The sequence below is a fragment of the Mobula hypostoma genome, chromosome 19, assembly GCF_963921235.1.
Source record: "Mobula hypostoma chromosome 19, sMobHyp1.1, whole genome shotgun sequence".
Taxonomy (NCBI): Eukaryota; Metazoa; Chordata; class Chondrichthyes; order Myliobatiformes; family Myliobatidae; genus Mobula; species Mobula hypostoma.
The window spans coordinates 17,451,335-17,471,652 of NC_086115.1; the positions used below are offsets into that span (position 1 = coordinate 17,451,335).

At 45.9% G+C, this 20,318-nt stretch overlaps 1 protein-coding gene across 1 annotated transcript; it reads left to right on the forward strand.

Annotated features, from left to right (window-relative positions):
- The first annotated feature begins 104 nt into the window (after positions 1-104).
- taf5 (TAF5 RNA polymerase II, TATA box binding protein (TBP)-associated factor) lies at positions 105-20,184 on the forward strand. The gene is made up of 10 exons (XM_063071425.1): positions 105-706; positions 3,233-3,548; positions 4,851-5,014; positions 12,926-13,061; positions 14,473-14,593; positions 15,744-15,873; positions 16,682-16,846; positions 17,116-17,293; positions 17,370-17,547; positions 18,263-20,184. The coding sequence occupies exons 1-10, from the start codon at positions 105-107 to the stop codon at positions 18,478-18,480; spliced, it is 2,208 nt and encodes a 735-aa protein (XP_062927495.1). The 3' UTR covers positions 18,481-20,184.
- The last annotated feature ends 134 nt before the right edge of the window (positions 20,185-20,318 follow it).

Sequence of the window (20,318 nt, forward strand, 5' to 3'; positions counted from 1 at the left end):
TATCGCCTTAAGTGTCGTAAAGAGTAGCTGGGAACTGTGCCAGCACTACCGTAAAGTGAGAGCCCACTTCTATAAGTGCGGTCGGGTGTCGTAAAAAGCGGCAGATGGTGAAAATGGCGGCGGTGCCGGAGCCGCCGAGTGACGGGCCGAGCCCGAGTCCCGCTGTCTCCGCGGCGCCCACCTCTACCCCGACTCCCACCCCGGCCCCCGCCGTCGCCGCTGCTTCTCCGGCGCCCTCGCCGTCGCCCAGCCCGTCGCCAACGCTGGCGGTGAAGACGGAGACGGCGGAGAGCCCGGGGGAGGGAGGCAGGCCGGCGGCGGGTCCCGGCCCCGAGCTCAGCGAGCGCCAGACCTTGCTCGCCGTGCTCCAGTTCCTGAAGAAGAACCGCTTCCGCGAGGCCGAGGAGACGCTGCGGCGGGAGGCCAGCGTGCAGGAGGCGCTGGACGATGCGATGAGAACGGCCGGTCCCCGCGGCCCCGATTCAGTGCACCAGCCCGACGTCAGTTCGGTGCTGTCGGCCTACAGCAACCAGGGAGACCCCAGCCTCTACGAGGAGTACTACAGCGGCCTGAAGGCTTTCATCGAGGCGGCGCTGGACGCGCTGAAAGCCGAACTGGCCAGCTTGCTGTACCCGGTGTTCGTGCATCTGTACCTGGAGCTGGTCTACAACGAGCACGAACGTGAGGCCCGGCACTTCTTCCAGAGGTCAGCATAGCGTCAATGTGTTACAAACCCCTTGCTCGGAGCCCAAGCACGTCTGACACTTGTCTCACAGGACAACAATGGTGTGTGAAACACTGTCAGCGTGTAAACCCATTCCTGGGACCCAAACAAGTCTTGACACTTCAATAGCTCAGCTCTCGTACACAGTCTCACGGTGCGGTGTGTGGAACACCGTGTCAGTGTTTGAACTCCTTACCGAGCATGAGTGCAGCTCAGCAACACAACGTCACGGGTCAATGATAGTGCACAAAACAGTTTTCTGGAGGAACCCATCGGGTCGAGCAGCATCTGTGAGGGGAAAGCAATTGTCCATAGTTCAGGCTGAAACCCTGCACAAGGACAGACAGGGTCCTGATGTAAGGCTTCAACCCAAAACAATCTGATATAGTGCATGGCACAGTGTGATGGGTAAATAGCATAGTGTTAATGTATGGACCCTTGTGGCTGAAGCAGAAAGAGGAGGCATAGTATTTGTTCCACATTGAGAGTTAATGTAGTCTGGTATCTGTGTTGCATGTCTGCTTCTGTGTGGGGGTACAGAGGCAGCTGGGAGTAGTTTCCAGCCAAGAACCCCTCCTGTGACTGGATCAGCCCTTGCTCTGAATACACACAGTGCTGGAGAAACTCAGGCCAGGCAACGTCTATAGGGGGTTGACGTTTCGGGCTGAGACCCTTCAACGGGACTGGTAAAGAAGGGGGAGGATGCCAGAATGAGAAAGTTGAGGGAGGGGAAGGACTACAAGCTGGCAGGTGATAGATGAATCATAGACACAAGAGATTGTGCAGATGCTGGAAATGCAGAGCAACATACACTCACAAAATGCTGGAGGGACTCGGCAGGTCACATAACATCTATGGAAATGACGTTTGAGGCCAAGACCCTTCATCAGGACTCTTGATGCTGCCTGACCTGCTGAGTTCATCCAGCATTTTGTATGTGTTACTAAGGTGGTGGGGAAAGGCAGGTAGGTGAGGGACGGGGAGATGAAGTGAGAAGCTGGGAGATGATAGGTGGAAATTATATCTGGTAGCTAACTTTAAAGGTTTCCCTGTGCTTTTGCACTCCACAGTATGAAATTCCAGAAGTGGAATATCAGGGCCCCCGTGGACAATGTCATCTGTCGCAGTCCTCAATACCACTCAGTTATTGGTCAGCGTCTCTTATGTAAGCATATGCAAAATAGAGATGGTTCCATTTCTAAATGGGTAATCTGATATTACGGGAGCAAGTGAGGCGGTTTCAGTTACACCTCATTTAGGAAACTTTTGGGAAGGACAATGGTTTTAAAGGAATCTATATGAAGGTGTGTCACTCATGGGCTACCACCAAATTGCCCCAGTTCCTATCCCTTTCTTTGTTAATTGGTTCTGTTACACTGCAGCATTAATGAGCCGTGATTTCACGCAGTGCGCAACCTGGCAAGGTTACGTTTCCTACAGGAGAATGCCTATTCCACCCCATTCTCGATTTTTCGAGACAGTTTTGGGCAGGGTGGAGATGCGTCTCTACCAAAGGAGGTGTAAGGCGCTCCTTCCCTCTGCTAGTCTGCGGGTCAACTTTGGGAAAGGTGTAGCCCCTGCTTAAACCCCCCCCCCAACTGATCAGGGTCACCGGGCAGACAGTCTCTGAAAAGTATTGATTATGGCTGGAGTCACCCATCTTCTAAAGGCACTGCCTAGAAGAAGGGAATGGCGAACCATTTCTGTAGAAAAATTTGCTGAGAACAATCATGGTTGTGGAGACCATGATCTCCCAGGTCATGATGATGAACATTGAGAGGGGGGCCTGGCAGAGAAGCGTGTTCTTAAGTGAATCTGTTGGCTATTTTAGTAAGATTGGGCATGCTTATCAAATAGAGTTAGATTAGTGTATACCCACTGGAGTCTGGAACAATGAGCAATAATGGGACACAATATTGCCGCCTTTTGCACAATGGTTGTTGTCACTACTTATATATGTATCTTTATAAATGCAACATGGAATGGGCCCTTCCGACCCAGCGAGCTATGCCGCCCAGCGACCCGCATGTTTAACCCTAGCCGAATCCCAGGACAGTTTATAATAACCAGTTAACCTACTAGCCGGTACGTCTTTGGTGTGTGGGAGGAATCTGGAGCACTCTGGTGAAATCCCTTGAATCACAGGGAAAATGTACAAACTTCTTACAGACAGCGTCGGAATTGAAATCAGAACTCCAATGCCCCGAGCTGTAATAGCGTCATGCTACTGTGGCGCCTCGTGTATAGTTTTTCATAAATTTTGTTGTATTTCTTTATTTTCCTTAATTATCTTGGAAATGAGTCTGTAGGTTGTGGAATCAGTTCAGAGTTGTGGTGAGTGAAGTTGTCCCTGCCGGTTCAGGACCCTGATGTTTGTAGTTTAATAATTGTTCCTGACGCTGGTGGTCAGAAGAGAGCATGGCCCGGATGATGGGGCTGTTGATTGCTGCTTTCTTGCTTAGTGCTCCTTGTAAATGCACTATTAACCTGTGACATGGTTTATTGCAGGTACCATGGAGATCAGGAAGGTTACTACCAGGATGACCTGCGAGTGCTGGCTGGGCTATCCAAGAAAGAACACATGCAGGGTAACGAGACGGTCCTAGACTTCCGCACCAGCAAGTTTGTGCTGCGCATCTCGCGCGACTCCTACCAGTGCCTGAAACGCCACCTGCAGGAGAGGCACAACAACCAGATCTGGAACATCGTGCAGGAGCACCTGTTCATCGACGTCTTTGACGGCATGCCCAGGAGCAAGCAGCAGATTGAGTTAACGTCTGGAGGAATGGCAGGCGAGGCCAAGAGGGAGGCCAATAAAACCAAGGTGGGCACTTGGTAGTCTTCATTCTTCGTGGGATCAGTAGGGAGTTCCGGACCTGAGTTCCCATTCTCTGGAGAGCCAGTGGTGAATTCTAGGCCCGTTCCCGTTCTCTTGAGGGTCAGTAGAAATGTGAACGTAGGAGGTTTGATTAGTAAGTTTGTGGATGTTACATATAGATCAGATGGAAAGTGGGTCAGAGCACCAGCAGATTGAATTTATTCCCAACAAGTGTACTTTGGGAAGTCAGATGGGATAGGATGTATACAGTAAATGATTGAGCATTAAAGTGTTGAATAGTGGGAGCTTGGGGTTCAAATCTTAATTCTCTTGAAAGTGGCATCATAAGCAGATAGATAGGATGCTAAAGAAGGCATATGTCATACTTGCATTCGTAGGCTGGGGCACAGAATGCCAAAGATGGGAAGTTGTACTGCAACACGTAAAACACTAGAGTATTGTCGTTCTGGTCACCGTGCTGTAGCTAGGATCTTGTTGTAGTGGAGAGAGTGCAGAGGCGTTTCACCAGGATGTTGCCTGGATTGGAGCACTCCAGTTACTGGAAGGGGTTTGATAGGTTGGGATTATTTTCCCTGGAGCAAAGGAGGCTAATGGACAACCAGACCTTTATACTGTTCTAAAAGGTTATAGAACAGTACAGTACGGCCCATGATGTCGTACCAGCCTTTTAACCAACTCTAGGATCAATCTAACCCTTTCTTCCCATGTAGCCCTCCATTTTTCTATCGTCCATGTGCCTATCTTATTGTAGGATAGATCCTCTCAAAAACAGAGAGTATCAAAAACAAGAGGATCCAAGGTTAGAGATTTAAAGGATACATTTTTTAGTGTGACTGATAATTGGAACGTGCTGTCAGGGGAGGTGGAATCTGATACAATTGCTCAGTTTAAGAGGTTTTTAAGCGGGCAAGGCAGAGAAGTAAATGGGGCTACTGCAGGCAAATGGGATTAATATAGATGGCTGAATAGGTTGGCATGGACGTGATGGGGCCTGTTTCAGTGCTGTACTACTCTGACATCGGATCCTAGTTGCCATTCTTTACAAGATTGGTGGGGCTTTGGTTTCCATCTAGGGGAATGGCAACTAACTGAAGCAGGGGGAAGGGAGCATGTAGGGGTTTCTCTGAATTTTGCTACTCTTGTGTGTTTTTCCAGTGTTCTGTGTTTTCATTTGCCGTTGTTGTGTTACTAACCTTGAGCACCCAGAGTGAGGAGCTACAGTCTAGTACTGTGCATCCAGTGGGGAACAGGAGGTGGCACCAAGATAACTTGCCAAAATCTTGACAGGTGTTCTTCGGGCTGTTGAAGGAGCCTGAGATTGAGCTGCCTCTCGATGACGAAGATGAGGAAGGAGAAAATGAGGAGGGGAAACCGAAGAAGAAGAAGCCAAAAAAGGACAGTCTAGGAGCAAAGAGCAAGAAGCAGGACCCCAATGCCCCTCCACAGAACAGGTCTGACAATTACACCCCTCAGTTGCAGCTGATCGAGCAGTTATGGTCCTGTCAGGATGATGTTTCGCTGTAACAGATGAGCCACTCTCCTCGGTCTATCGGAATTTGTCCTTACTCTTAATAATTTCTCCTTTGGCTCCTCCCACTTCCTCCAAACTAAAGGTGTAGCTATGGGCACCCGTATGGGTCCCAGCTATGCCTACCTTTTTGTTGGTTTTGTGGAACAATCCATGTTTCAAGCCTATACTGGTATCTGTTCCCCACTTTTCCTCCGCTACATCGACAACTGCATTGGCGCTGCTTCCTGCACGCATGCTAAGCTCGTTGACTTCCTTAACTTTGCCTCCAACTTTCACTCTGCCCTCAAGTTTACCTGGTTCATTTCCGACACCTCTCTCTCCTTTCTTGATCTTTCTGTTTCTGTCTCTATCTCTGGAGACAGCTTATCTACTGATGTCTACTACAAGCCTACAGACTCTCACAGCTACCTGGACTATTCCTCTTCCCACCCTGTCTCTTGCAAAAATGCCATCCCCTTCTCGTAATTCCTCCATCTCCGCCGTGTCTGCTCTCAGGGTGAGGCTTTTCATTCCAGGACGAAGGAAATACCCTTTTTTAAAGAAAGGGGTTTCCCTTCCTCCACCATCAACTCTGCTCTCAAACACATCTCTCCCATTTCACGCACATCTGCTCTCACTCCATCTTCCCACCACCCCACTAGGAATAGGGTTCCCCTGGTCCTCACCTACCACCCCACCAGCCTCCGGGTCCAACATATAATTCTCCATAACTTCCGCCACCTCCAATAGAATCCCACCACCAAGCACATCTTTCCCTCCCCCACTTTTTGCTTTCCGCAGGGATCGCTCCCTACGCGACTCCCTTGTCCATTCGTCCCCCCCATCCCTTCCCATCGATCTCCCTCCCGGCACTTATCCTTGTAAGAGGAACAAGTGCTACACATGCCCTTACACTTCCTCCCTTACCACCATTCAGGGCTCCAGACAGTCCTTCCAGGTGAGGTCACACTTCACCTGTGAGTCGGCTGGGGTGATATACTGCGTCCGGTGCTCCGATGCGGCCTTCTATATATTGGCAAGACCCGACGCAGACTGGGAGACCGTTTCGCTGAACACCTACACTCTGTCCGCCAGAGAAAGCAGAATCTCCCCGTGGCCACACATTTTAGTTCCACGTCCCATTCCCATTCTGATATGTCTATCCGCAGCCTCCTCTACTGTAAAGATGAAGCCACACTCAGGTTGGAGGAACAACATCTTATATTCCGTCTGGGTAGCCTCCAACCTGATGGCATGAACATTGACTTCTCTAACTTCCGTTAATGCCCCATCTCCCCTTCGTGCCCCACCTGTTATTTATTTATTATTCATTCATTCTTTCCCCACTTTTTTCCTCTGTTTTTTTCCTCCCTCTGTCCCTCACACTATAACTCCTTGCCCATCCTCTGGGTTTCCCCCCACCTTTCTTTCTCCCTTGGCCTTCCGCCCCATGATCCTCTCCCTTCTCCGGCCTGGTATCCCTTTTGCCAATCAGCTTTCCAGCTCTTAGCTCCATCCCTCCCCCTCCTGTCTTCTTCTATCACTTTGGATCTCCCCCTCCCACTTTCAAATCTCTTGCTATCTCTTCTTTCAGTTAGTCCTGACGAAGGGTCTCGGTCCGAAACATCGACTGTACCTCTTCCTAGAGATGCTGCCTGGCCTGTTGCGTTCACCAGCATTTTTTGTGTGTGTGGCTTGAAATTCTAGCATCTGCAGATTTCCTCGAGATGAGCCTTTTACTCATTCAGTGCCATTTAAAAACAATTCTAAAGAGAGGGTGTTTTCAAATGACAGTGTTGTTAATTAGGACAGGAGATTTTTCATTCCCGAGACCCTGTTGCTATTAAAATTCCCCCTACACTATTTCATCACTCACTCCAGGTTAGGTTATTGGTTTATTGTCGTCACTTATACTGAAGTACAGGGCAAAATTTAGTTTTGCTTGCCATACCGAAAACTTCACCACATCAGTACACCAAGGTAGGGGAAGATGAGAGGTACACTCTACGCTAACCCATCAAACACTCCTGCATTGGGTACACTTCTGATTATTAAATGTTGAGTCTGCCAATGTTACATTGTGTCCAAAGCTAGTCAACTGGCAACTGTTCTGTGCACAATCAGCAGATGAGAAGCAGTTTTATAAAATGATGCAAATTAAAATGTGCGGGTTTCAGAATGATGAGACCTGGTCTTTAACCTAAAGTGTCATTCGTGACATTATGGCTAGTGCACTTGACTGAGATCACTGTGATCAGCTACTTTCACCCCTGTAACATGTCCCATCCACGCTCTACCTAGCTCATCTGCAGAAGCCTTGGTGCATGGCTCTGTTACATCCAGAGTTAATGACCCCAGCACTCTCCTGTCCAGCCTGCTTTGTTACATACACACACACACACACATATTTCTGGAGGAACTCAGCAAGACAGACAGGATTTACGGAGGAGAATAAACAATCAATGTTTCAGGTTGAGACCCTTCATGACCTGGCCCGACTTGTCAACTGTTTATTCCCCTCAATAAATGCTGCCTGGCATGCTGAGTTCCTCCAGAATGTTGTGTGTGTGTTTCTCAAGATTTAAAGCATCTGCAGAATTCTTTGTGTTTGTGCTTTGTTCTGCTCCTGGTAAACTTGGGCCATTCATAACCTCTGCACTCCATGTCTGAACACACCAGGTCTTCGTCACCTAAACCCCTATGTTCATTGGCACCATTATACAAACCCACTGAATCCCACAGGTACCTAACTGCATCCTCTCACCCAGCTTTCTGTAAGGATATCAGTCCTTTTCCAAACTCCTTTCCTTCTGTTACATTTGTTGTGGCTTCCACTCTACTGCCTCAGATATGTTCTCTGTCCTGAATCATGACTTCCCCTCGACTGTACTGAATGGATCTCAACTGTATTTCTTCTGCTTTCTGCATGCGTGCTCTTACCCCCTCTACCCGGGACGAAACAAAGGGGTCCTCCTTGCTTCGGCTTCTATGCCAACAGCCTTCACGTTCAACACATCTTTCACAATTTCTACCGCTTCCAACTTGATCCCATTTTCACTCACATCTTCCCCTCACTTCTTTCTGCATTTTCCAGGTTTTGATCACTTCATCATTCTCTCTTCTGTTCCCCATCAATTTCCTGTCTCAAGGCATCCTCCCATGCAACCTGAAGAGATGCAAAATCAGTTTATACCCCTTCCTACCATCCAGGGGCCGAAATACTCCAGCTGAAGCAGTGAATCATGTGCACTTTCAGTCTACTGTACTGCATTTGGTGTTCATAACGTGGACTTCTCTACACTGGAGAAACCACACAGATTGGGTGATCGATCACTCTGGGAGCAAATACACTCAATTCAGAGTGGTGATCCTGAGCTTTCTGTAGCACACTACTTTGACTATCAGTCCCATTCCCATTCCCACTTGTCTTTCTACAGCCTCCTCCGCAGCTACAGTGAGGCTTAATTTGTAAGCTAGAACAACATTTTATCTTTCCTCACACTTTGCAACTTTCTGGAATGAACATTGAATTTTACAGCTTCGGCTCACATCAGTTCTCATTGCCTTACTTAAGCTCCTTTTCCTTGTTTCTTTAAATAAGACATAGGAGCAGAGTTGGACCATTTTGCCCATTGAGTCTCCTCCGCCATTCCATCATAGTTGATTTATTATCCCTCTCAGCTCTATTCTCCTGCCTTCTCCCTGTAAATATACCCAATAACTTGGCTTACACAGCCACATGTTGCAAAGAATTCCACAGATTCGCCACCCTCTAGCTAAAGAAATTTTTCCTCATTTCTATTCTAAATGGATGTCCCTCAATTCTGAGGCTCTGCCCTGTGGTCTTAGACTCCCCAACTATAGAGAACATCCACTCCATCCAGACCTTTCAATATTCGATAGGTTTCAATGATGATTTCTTCTAAAACTCTAGCAGCCCAGAGCTATCAAACGCCTCTCATATGTTAATGCCTTCATTCCTGGGATCATTCTCATGAGCCTCCTCTGGACTCTCTTTATGACAGCACATCCATTCTTAGATGAGAGGCCCACAGCTGCTCACAATGCTTCAAGCGTGGTCTGACCGATGTCTTATAAAGCCTGTGCATTACACCCTTGCTTTTGTCTCCTAGTCCTCTCGAAATGAACGTTAATATTGCATTTGCCTTCCTTAGCACCGACTCAACCTGCAAGTTAATTTTTAGTGAATCACGCACAAGGTCCATCTGATATTTTAATTTTTCCCATATTTACAATATAGTCCACACCTTTATTCCTTCTGTCAACATGCACAACCAGGCACTTCCCTACGTTATCTTGCATTTGCCCAGTCTGCCGAAGTCCTTCTGCAGACACCCTTCTTCCTCAGCACTGCCTGCCCTTCCACCTATCTTTGTATCGTCCGCAAACTTCATCACAAAGTCATTAATTCCTTCATTCAAATCATTGACATATAACGTGAAAAGAAGCGGTCCCAGCACTGACTCCTGCAGCACACCTCTAGCCACTGGCAGCCAACCAAAAATAGCCTGCTTTATTCCCATTCTTTGCCTCCTGCCAGTCAGACAATATTCTGTTCATTCTAGTACCTTTCCTGGGCTCTGATTTTGTTATGCAGCCTCGTGAGCAACATCTTGTCGAGGCATTCTGAAAATCCTAATAAACAACATCCACTGACTGACTCCTTTGTCTACCCTTCCTGTTATTTTCTCAAAGAATTCCAACAGAATTGTCAGGAAAGATATCCCCTTAAGGAAGCCATGCTGACTTTGCCTATATTACCATGTGCCTCCAAGTACCCTGAAATTTCATCCTTAGTAAGAGACTCCAACATCTGAAGTCAGGCTAACTGACATATAATTTCCTTTATTCTCCCTCTCTCCCTTCTTAAAGAGTGGTGTGACATTTGCAATTTTCCAATCCTCAGGAACCATTCCAGGTTCTAGTGATTCTTGAAAGATCATTACTACTGCTTCCACAAACTCTTCAGCTACATCTTTCAGAACCTTGGAGTGTAGACCATCTGGCTAAGTGATTTATGTACCTTCAGACCTTTCATCTCACTTCTGCCCCCTGACAGTCTCGCATTTCTGGCATTCTGCTAATGTCTTGTCCCTCCCCCATTTCTTTGTCCCTCGTTACTACCTCCAGTGTAATTTTCCAGTGGTCTGGTATCCACTCTTGTTTCTCTTTTACACCTTGTGTAGTTGAAAAAAATCTTCGGTATCCTCTTTTATGTTATTGGCTAGCTTGCCTTCATATTTAACCTTTTTTTCTTTTTATGGCTTTTTACTTGCCTTCTGTTGGTTTTTAAAAGCTTCCCAATCCTCTACTTTTCACTATTTTTTTCTACATTATATGTCCTCTCTTTTGCTTTTAAGCTGCTTTGACTTCAATTGTCAGTTATGGTTGCCTCATCCTCCCCTTAGAGTGCATCTTCAGCTTTGGGATATATCTTTCCTGTGCCTTCTAAATTTCCCCCCCAGAAACACCAGCCATTGCTGCTCTGCTGTCAACTCTTCTACTGTTCCCTTCCAATCAACTTTGGCCAGCTCCTCTCTCATGCCTCTGTAATTCCTTTTACTCTGCTGTAATACTGATATGTCTAATTTTAGCTTCTCCTTCTCAAATTGCAGAGTGAATTCTATCATATATATTATGATCACTGCAGCTTAAATCTTCCTTTAAGCTTCCGAATCAAATCTGGGTCATTATATAACACCCAGTTGAGAGCTGCCATTTCCCTAATGGGCTCAACGACAAGCTGCTCTTTTAAAAAAAACCCATCTTATAGGCATTCTACAAATTCCCTCTTGGGATCCAGCTCCAAATCAGATTTTCCCAATCTGTCTGCATATTGAAATCCTCCATGATTATCGCAACATTGCCCTTTTGACAAGTTTTTTCTGTCTCCTGTTAAAGTTGAAGCCCACATCCTGGTTACTGTTCAGAGGCCTGTGTATAACTCTCATCAGGGACTTTTTATCTTTACATCTTAACTGTACCAACAAGGACTCTACATTGTCTGATCCTATGTCACCTTTTTCTAAAGGATTTAATTTCATTTATTTTTTACCAGTAGAGCCGCCTTCTGCCTACCTGCCTGTCCCATAGCATCATACCTGCCAATCTCTGACTGTGCTGCAAGATCTTATTCCATATACTGCATGTCTTCAAATCAGTCCTGTATTCATCACCCTTTTTGATTTTGGCCTCTGTCATGTCAGGGTGGAGATATGTTTCTACCCAAGTGGGTGTAAGACGCTCCTTACTAGCCTGCAGGTCACCTTTGGGCAAGGTGTAGAATCTGTTTAGTCACCACACCCCAATCAGGGTCACATGAAGCTGTGTGAGCAGGTGTTGGGTGATCATATGAGCAATTGGTGTGTATTTCACGTCCTGGTTATGCAACCACTGATGCCAGACTTCCTCTGAAGAGTATTGGCAATGGCTGAGGTCGCTCATCTTGTAAAGACACGGCCCAGAAGAAGGCAGTGGCAGACCACTTTTCTAGAAAAATTTACCAAGAGCAATCATGCTTATGAAAAACCATGATTGTCCACATCATCTGACATGGCACAGAGCAAATGAACCTTTGTTACACTTTAATTCATCCCACTGACTGCCTGCAATTTTTCCCAACCGTCCTTCTGTTTTCCTCACTACACACCAGAAATCTTTAACCCAGCCCCCTGTACCAGTTCTTCAGTCACCCATTAATCTGCCAAATCATCCAATTCTTACCTTCACTGGCATGTGGCACAGGCAGCAATCCAAATATTACTACTCTGGAGGTGTTGCCTTCAGCTTCCTGCCTAACTCCCTATGTTCTCTCTTCAGAACCTTCTCCCTTTTTCCTATGTCCTCTTTAAACTTTGCACTATGTCACAAACAAGCGACCTCTTGTGCTGATTCCCACCCGCCCACTTCCATGCTCATGTTCCTTATCACCGGATCTGTCTTAATCTAGCCCTAGATAGGGTATTTTGCCCTACACTCACTCTTCCCTCGTTCCCTGGAAGGGTCTGTGACTCAAAACACTAATTGGTTCTCTTTTCACAGTTGCAGTCTGACTGGCTGAGTTCTTCCAGCATTTCAGTTTTTGTACTATTGGACTGGGTCTGATTGGTACTTTTTTTCCTCCAAAGTCTCTTCACGTTCTCCTTTTCTATCGGTAAACTCCCTCAGCCTGCAACTCTATTTTTATTGCATCTCACTTAGTCATTCAGAATTTAATTGTTCCACCAATAGCAGCTGTGACCTCGGGTGTCTGGGCCTTAAGCTCTGAAATTCTTTCGTTCAATTTTAAGGTGCTTATTAAAACTCATCATGGTGGACAAGCTTTGTGCTATTTTCCTAATGTCCCTTTTGGTCATTTTTTTGTGCTGAGACGTTTCTGTGAAATGGTTTTGGAAGCATTTGTCCTTATACAAGTGCTTCACAAATAGAAGTTGTTATTACTGCCGCTATGTTCGTCCCAAAGCAATATTAGATTGTGAGGACACTCAGTCCTCGTTTATTGTCATTTAGAAATGCATTAAAAAATGATACAATGTTCCTCCAGTATGATATCACAGAAACACAAGACAGACCAAGACTAAAACTGACAAAAACCACATAATTATCACATATAGTTACAACAGTGCAAAGCAATACCATAATTTGATTTTTTAAAATATTTTTTTTAAGATAGATTTATTAAAACTTTTTATACGAGCTTGTTGCAAACGTGGCAGTTGTGTTTCTTTCTTTACAATGTTGATCCCTTTCAAACCTTCCTCAATAGCTGTTAAACATCTCAGGAAGTCCCAAGCTGCGTAAATCTTAAGTCCTGCTTTCTTTCCCACTCAAGAATTCCGCTTCCTGAGCTAAAAGATTCTGACAAGCTGGACAAGATAATGATAATGAAGGAAGCTGCAAAGAGGGTGAAGCTTGGTCCAGACTGTCTACCTTCCATCTGCTTTTACACCTTCCTAAACGCCTATCAGGTTAGTGACCTACTCCGTGACAGTCTTGGCCCAGGAGGAATTACACAACCTCTATATTTCCTAGAAAAAGAAGCTTGCAAATCTATTGCAATGTGTTTAATAATCCTCTTCGTTAGGGATGCAGGGGTCCACTGATTTTAAAAAAATATTTAGAGACACTCCAGCCGCAGGCCCTTTCAGCCCAATGTGCTCATAAGACCCAGTCGAATGTGTGGCCAAGTAATGGGTGCAGGGGAAAGATTCCAGACTTCTGGACAATTGTGATCTCTTCTGGGGAAGATATGACATGTATATATTTTTTTTAAAAAGGGACCGGTTACCCCTGAACCTGAACGGGACCAATATCCTTGCGGGCAGGTTTGCTAGAGCAGTTGGGGAGTGTTGAAACTAATTGGGCAGGGGAATGGGAACCATTACGATAGGGCTGAGGATGGGGCAGTTGGTATGCAAGTAAGATGCAGTGTGTAGTGAGACTGAGGAAAGTCAGGCAGATGATAGGGCAAAATTACAGTCAGTGAGATGAACTGGAATGTAACATAGAGGCAATATTGGAAAGGGTGAGGAGTACAGGACCGAAGGAGTTATATTTGAATACATGCAGTATATAAGGAATATGATCCTGCAGCACGTTTAGAGATTGCCAGGTACAACGTGGGCATCACTGAGTAGTGGCTGAAAGATCACTGTTGGGAGCTTACCATCTAAGGATACACCTTGTATCAAAAGCTAGATGGAGGGGATGGGTTGGCTCTACTGGTCAAAAATAAAATCAACTCTTAGAAAGAAGTGACATATGATCAGACGATGCGAAATCCTTCCAGACAGAGTTAAGAAACTACAAGGTAAAAAGACCCTGATGGCACCCTTGCAACCCAACACCATCTTCGCAGATTTGATTTGATACAAACGAGGCATTGCCTTGCTTTGATGCATATATGACAAATAATTCTAATCTAGTCTAATAACTGCAGATCGGCTCACGGTGCTTAAATTGGGGCAGCAGAGAGCCACAGTGAGCAGAGCTGCTGTTTCACTGGCTCGGATCCTGAATCAGGTGCTCTCTGTGTGCCTTTCCCTCCAACATCCCAAAAGTGTGAGGGTCAGTGGGGTTAACTGGCCACTTTAAATTGCCCCTAGTGTGTGGGTGAGAAGTGGAATTTGGAGGGTATTTGATAGGGCTGTGGGGAGAATAAAATGGATTTAATGTAGGATGTGTAAATGGTTGTTTGATTGTATGGACTTAGTGGGCTGAAAGGCCTGTTTCTATGCAGTTTGACTGAGCATTGAATGTAAAATCATTGCTGCTGAATTTATACAAGACCCTGGTTGCAGTTGTGATTTTGTGCGCAGAATGTTTTGGTTATGCACACTTCCAAAGTGACCTGTCATCCCCCGTTCTGCCCTGCTGCAGGGTCTCACTGCAGTTGATTTCACGGATGATTCCAGTCTGATAGCGGGTGGATTTGCTGATTCCACCGTCAGAGTGTGGAGCATTACACCGAAGAAGCTGCGGAGCGTCAAAGGGGCCACAGGTAAATGCACAGAACCGGAGATCTTGGACGGGAAAGGGCAATGGTTCTGCTGGAGGCTGCAAGAGTGGTGATTTGACACAGGGTTATGTTGGTTTTCCCCTCACTAATTGTTTATCGCTTGCCCACCAAAATCAGTGAGGTTTGTTCTCACAGACATGTCATGAAATTTATTGTTGTGCTGGACAAAAAATATACCATGAATTACAATTAAATAGTTGCATTTATATTTATCTATATGTATCAGTGCAAAAAGAGAGAAAAAATAGTGCAGTAGTGTTCACGGTTTCATTGTCCATTCACAAATCTGATGGCGGAAGGCAAGAAGCTCTTTCTGAATTGGTGAGTGTGTATCTTCGGGCTCCTGTACTTCCTCCCTGATGGTAGAAATAAGAAGAGGGCTTGCCCTGAGTGCTCGGGGTCCGTGAGGCATTGCCTTTTGAAGATGGCCTTGCTGGGGTTGGGGGAGGCTAGTGCCCATGATGGCTCAGTAGGCTTGTTCATTCTGCCTCAGCCTCTGCAATTGAATCTAGCGGAGTCCATTTGGCCCTTTATGTTTAGGTGCTGTCCTTTGTTCATGAAGAATCTCTTCATGAGCGAATTCATGGTTCCTCAGAAGCCTCCCTTGGCCACTCTGTCAGGACCTACTATGAAATATATTGTGCATACTGAGCCACAACTCAGATCTGGTTCTTGAGCCACAAGCAGCTCCCTCGGGCCGACTGAAAGAATTTTGTCACCACCTACTGTAGGAGTTCTGTTTCCCAATTCCTTCCTCCTCCACACTCTGCTCTGCCACTCCCAGGTCGGGTGCTGAATGTGTGTCAGTGGAGAACAGTAACTTGCTATTACACAAATACCACCTCTTCCCTTGGGCTTCGCCACGATGTACAATTTCAAGTGAGATTCTGTATGTAGATTGTCATATGTTTACAAACCTCCGAGCAACAGCATGGAGCTCTGCATTTCTGTGGCACACAGTTTGAAGTTGTGGGTTCATGTAGCAGCAACGGACATTCCCCTTACTCAGGATGGTTTTTATATAACATGAGGTGTCCAGACCCAATCTGTTGGGGGAGGGGGAAGAGGACGTAGTGACTCCTGGTCTCAATGCAAGTGCGGGCTGACTGAATGTTTTGCCTTTCTCTTGCAGATCTCAGTTTAATCGACAAGGAGTCGGAAGATGTGCTGGAGAGGATAATGGACGAGAAGTCTGCCTGCGAGTTTAAAATGTTGCTAGGACATGGTGGCCCTGTGTATGGGACCAGCTTCAGCCCCGACAGGTAGCGAGCTCCCCATAAACTCTTACAAAAGATGTTGTGCTCCTGTTCATCTAATGTCCTTGTTGATGGTGCATAAATGCAGTCCGGATTAAGTGATATATTGCTAGAACATTGTTGTTGTTCTTTTCTGTGTCTTGTGGTGCGTCGGACGGCAACCTTGCCCGTTAGCATTTTTTGGTCTGTTTTTTTTTTACGAAGCCGAGTTGCTTGCTCGACGCTCAACCCAGCACAGATGGAAAATATGCAAAGGGCCAGCCAGATTCAAACCCAGTACCACTTGCCTCAAAGTCCAGTGCAGATGCCACATCATCACCGGTCAGCTGAAATTCCTACAACACAGGAGATCATTCGACCCTGTCAGTCTTTCAGCCCACAGAATTTCTGTGCCTTTGTTCCAAAGCCCTGCAAATTACTCTCCCTCAAGTACCTCTCCAAATCCCTCTGAAAGCACTGCTTCAGTTTCTATCTCCCTGTAGGCACTGGGTTCCTGATCATCGCCTCCAATGTCCTATAATTTGTTGGGCAAAATGTACCATCTGTGCCTCTCGTACTGGGACATATGCAGATGCGAGGGGCTTCCCTCAGCACGATGCGCATCCTTCCAATTTCCTTTCGTCTTACTTTCTCCAAAGAGAATAATTATCTCTTGTATCTCTTGAAGGTGATAGATAGGGGAAAGGAGGTAGAGAATAAAAGCAGCAGTTTGTTTTAACTTTAATTCACGGACAAGTTATCGTGTTGCCAGCAGCAGACAGTGACAGAACAGATGGTATGACAGAATGCAGAATTGTTCTTCCTCTCTCTTCAGGAATTACCTTTTGTCCAGCTCAGAGGATGGGACGGTGAGGCTATGGAGTCTGCAAACCTTCACCTGCCTTGTGGGTTACAAGGGACACAACTATCCAGTGTGGGACACACAGTTCTCTCCCTATGGCTACTACTTCATTTCAGGAGGTCATGATCGTGTGGCACGGTGAGTGACAGTCGGAATTAGTGCGTCTTAGAGTCACGGTCATCAACATGGAAACAGGCTATTCAACCCATCATTTCCATTCTGGCCTGTGGCACCCACCTGCATTAATCAACACTATTTGGCTCATAGTTTCTATACCCGGACCTCTCATGATTTTCCAAAGGGCTCAACGTTATTTCAAATTGCTGCCAATTGTTGCTCGAGTTGACAATTCTTGTGTATCAATGTACTGTAAACTTGAATAACACGTGGGACATTCAATCCCTCAGGCTCTGGGTGACAGATCACTATCAACCTCTGCGAATATTCTCCGGTCATCTCTCGGATGTCACCTGCACGAGATTTCATCCCAACTCCAATTATGTAGTCACTGGATCTGCAGACCGGACCATCCGGCTGTGGGATGTTCTAAATGGCAACTGCGTCCGAATCCTCACTGGACACAAGGTAGGCAGCTCCTTGCTAGTGATTGTGGGAAGCTTAGTTGAGACCGGCCTCATTAACGCCCTCTCCTTTCTTTTAGGGGCCGATCCACTCGCTGGTGTTTTCTCCAAGCGGCAGGTACCTGGCCTCAGGTGCCACAGATGGGCGTGTGTTGCTGTGGGATATCGGGCACGGGCTTCTTGTGGGAGAGCTGAAGGGTCACACTGACACTGTCTATGCCCTGAAGTTTAGCCGTGACGGGGAAATCTTAGCATCAGGTGAGATGCTTCATTTTGCAGCAGGGTAAGACTTTAAGCTCCTTGCCAGCATTTTCTGTTCCAAGGAGCTGGTGGTTCTGAAACCCACATTCAACCACATGTCTGCAGTCACATTAGCTCTTGAGTAATAAGGCAGCTTCACTGCTATTTCCACTGTGGCCAGCTGTTTATTTTCACATTGTTTAAATTCAAATTCTCAAGCTGTTGTGTGAGATTCACGCTACCTTTCAGGCTGTTATTTCCTTGGTCATTAGCCCAGGCAGCAAATGACTGGAATGTAAACTGCAGGAAAGCACAACAGGTAGTACAGCCTCTGTGGGAGACAAAGAGCTGACACACCAATTCTGATCCAAGGTCATGATTCTCTCCTAACAGATGTTGCCTGTCTAGCTGAATATTTTTCCAGTCAGTAGTTCAGCACACTGTTTATATTCTTGTTTAATAGATATTAATTAACAGTATAATAAATGTGATGTGTTATAAAAGGAGTGTTGAATAGGGGTTCTGGTGTGTTATAAAGGGATTATGAGAACCAGGGCTGCAATGTGTTAAAAGGGAGTGCGTGGGAACTGGGGCTCCAGTTGTTATTGGCTGTTGTGCCTTTGACATTACAGTTCTGAAGCATGGCAGGGGCAATGGAGAAGTGTGTCTGCTGATGAAATTGGGGCTTTGCTGCTGGCAAAGGAATCTTCTGACCTATTCCTTGTTGTTTCAGGGTCCATGGATCATACTGTGAAAATGTGGGATACGGTGAAAGCCTTCGAGGACCTCGAGACGGATGATTTCAGCACTGCTACTGGGCACATTAACTTGACTGACAACTCACAGGAGTTGCTGCTGGGCTCCTACATGACCAAATCTACGCCCGTTATCGGCCTGCACTTCACCCGCCGTAATCTGCTATTGGCCGCAGGGGCGTACAATCCACAGTGACAGGTCCTCCCCACTGCTGGCTCAGCCCACCCCATCAGGAATGGAAGCTATTCCAATTCTTGTTCCCCAGTCCCCACATCGTTCTCAGAATGAACAAAGGGTGCAGATATTTTCACGGTATCCGTGGCATTCTCATATTTAGCCCCATCCTCCCCATCAGCTTATGCCAAGGTGGTACATTTGCGACATATTGCCGCACTGAGACGTTTTGCAGTAATGTGAATGAACAGGGATGTTCCTTTTTTTTTTAAAGTTTTGATGAAATTTACAATAAAACACTGAAATCAGATGTTTAATGGAGTTTGTATGGCACCCCGAGAAACTTTCTGCAAAGATGCACATTTTCCCTTTGCAAAGAAAGATCTGTCAATGTTTTAGAGACTTCTCTTCCTGTAAATATCCCTCCGTCAGGTCACTCCAAAAAAGCACAGCCACCAAGACAGTATGGATTAGACTTGGTTGCAGTCTCGTGCATATAATGCAAGAGAGCCCCACACTCAGAGCTAGGGCAATGTGATGGTTCTGAACTGGAACCCCCAAAGTCAAAGAAGCAGACCCTTCAGCCCAAATGGTGCAGTTCCTATCAAGACACCCATCTAAGAGTTCCATTTGCCCACGTTTGGCCTATTAACAAACAGTAACCCCTAAACTTTCCCTAACCATTAGTTAATGTGAAACTACTTTGGACATCTTACTGAAGTATCAACACCAAAGGATCAGTAGAACATCTTTATAGCTGTCTTGGAATAAACCAAGCTTGTGTTTTTTTTCAAACCTGCTTTGTACAGATGAAGATACTAACTGGAGTTCTGGATTTCCCTGTGACTTGTTCTTCCATTGCTTTGGGTGGAAAAACTTATGGAAGTAAGGCTTATTAACCATTACCAACCTATTCAATGCTGGTAATTTCACATCAAAATCAGTGTTCTGAAGCAACAGTCAGTACTGGAACATTGCAGTAACATGGCAGTTAAAACAATGCTTTACAGTAGTAGCTGTAAGATTCCTGCTGTTGTCTGCAAGGAGTGTGTTCTCACTGGCCACATGGGTTTCCTCCTACATTCCAAAAACACATGGGTTAAGATTACTAAGTTGTGGGCATGGTACCTTGGTACCAGAAGCATGGTGACTTGAGCTGCCCCCAGTGAATTTGATGCAAAGCAATGCATTTCATTGTATATATAACAGAGCAAATCTTCACTGTTGAAAATGGAGTCAAGATTGTATAGATGCTGGAAATCTAGAGTAAAACATAAAATGCTGGAGGAACTTGACAGATCAGAGAGAAATTATAGATATTTCATTTCCCTCCATAGATGCTGCTTAGTTCCTCCAGCATTTTATGAATGTTGCACTGTCCAAAAAAAGCCTCTAGTTAAAGCTGCAGGGTTGGTGTTTAGTTACTCTGTGCAACTTTCACATTAATCGTGATGATTTATAGGGACTTGAATAGGTGCAGGTTTAATTAGAATAGTTGTGTAGTAAGACACGTGGGTGAACAGACTGATGGAAACAGAACTAGGCAAGGCATTGGTTCCCACAAAGCAGAGCCAGACTGCCAGTGTAATAATCAATGTACAGGGTCTGGCTAGACAAAGTGTTGTTAGTTTTTTGCCATTTTTCCAGTCCATTCATAAATCTCCCAATGAACAAGGAACTTCTGCAAAAGACCTTTGTCCTGTAGTTGTACGGGACCAGAGCTTGTGACATGCAGAGGGGGAAGAGGGGTTGTGCGCGTGGACGCGCACGCATTCAAGCAAAACAGACAGTTGGAAAGGAAGAGACTCCTGGGCTGTTCACACTGCCAGAAAATTTTCCAGTTGAAATAAAACACGACT

What these genes read in the sequence shown, in the direction of transcription:
- taf5 (XM_063071425.1), top strand. Translation starts at nt 105, where the DNA reads ATGGTGAAAATGGCGGCGGTGCCGGAGCCGCCGAGTGACGGGCCGAGC. An exon ending in GCCCGGCACTTCTTCCAGAG is followed by an intron (nt 707 to 3,232) that starts GTCAGCATAGCG and finishes GGTTTATTGCAG; the next exon opens with GTACCATGGAGATCAGGAAG. An exon ending in GGGAGGCCAATAAAACCAAG is followed by an intron (nt 3,549 to 4,850) that starts GTGGGCACTTGG and finishes AAATCTTGACAG; the next exon opens with GTGTTCTTCGGGCTGTTGAA.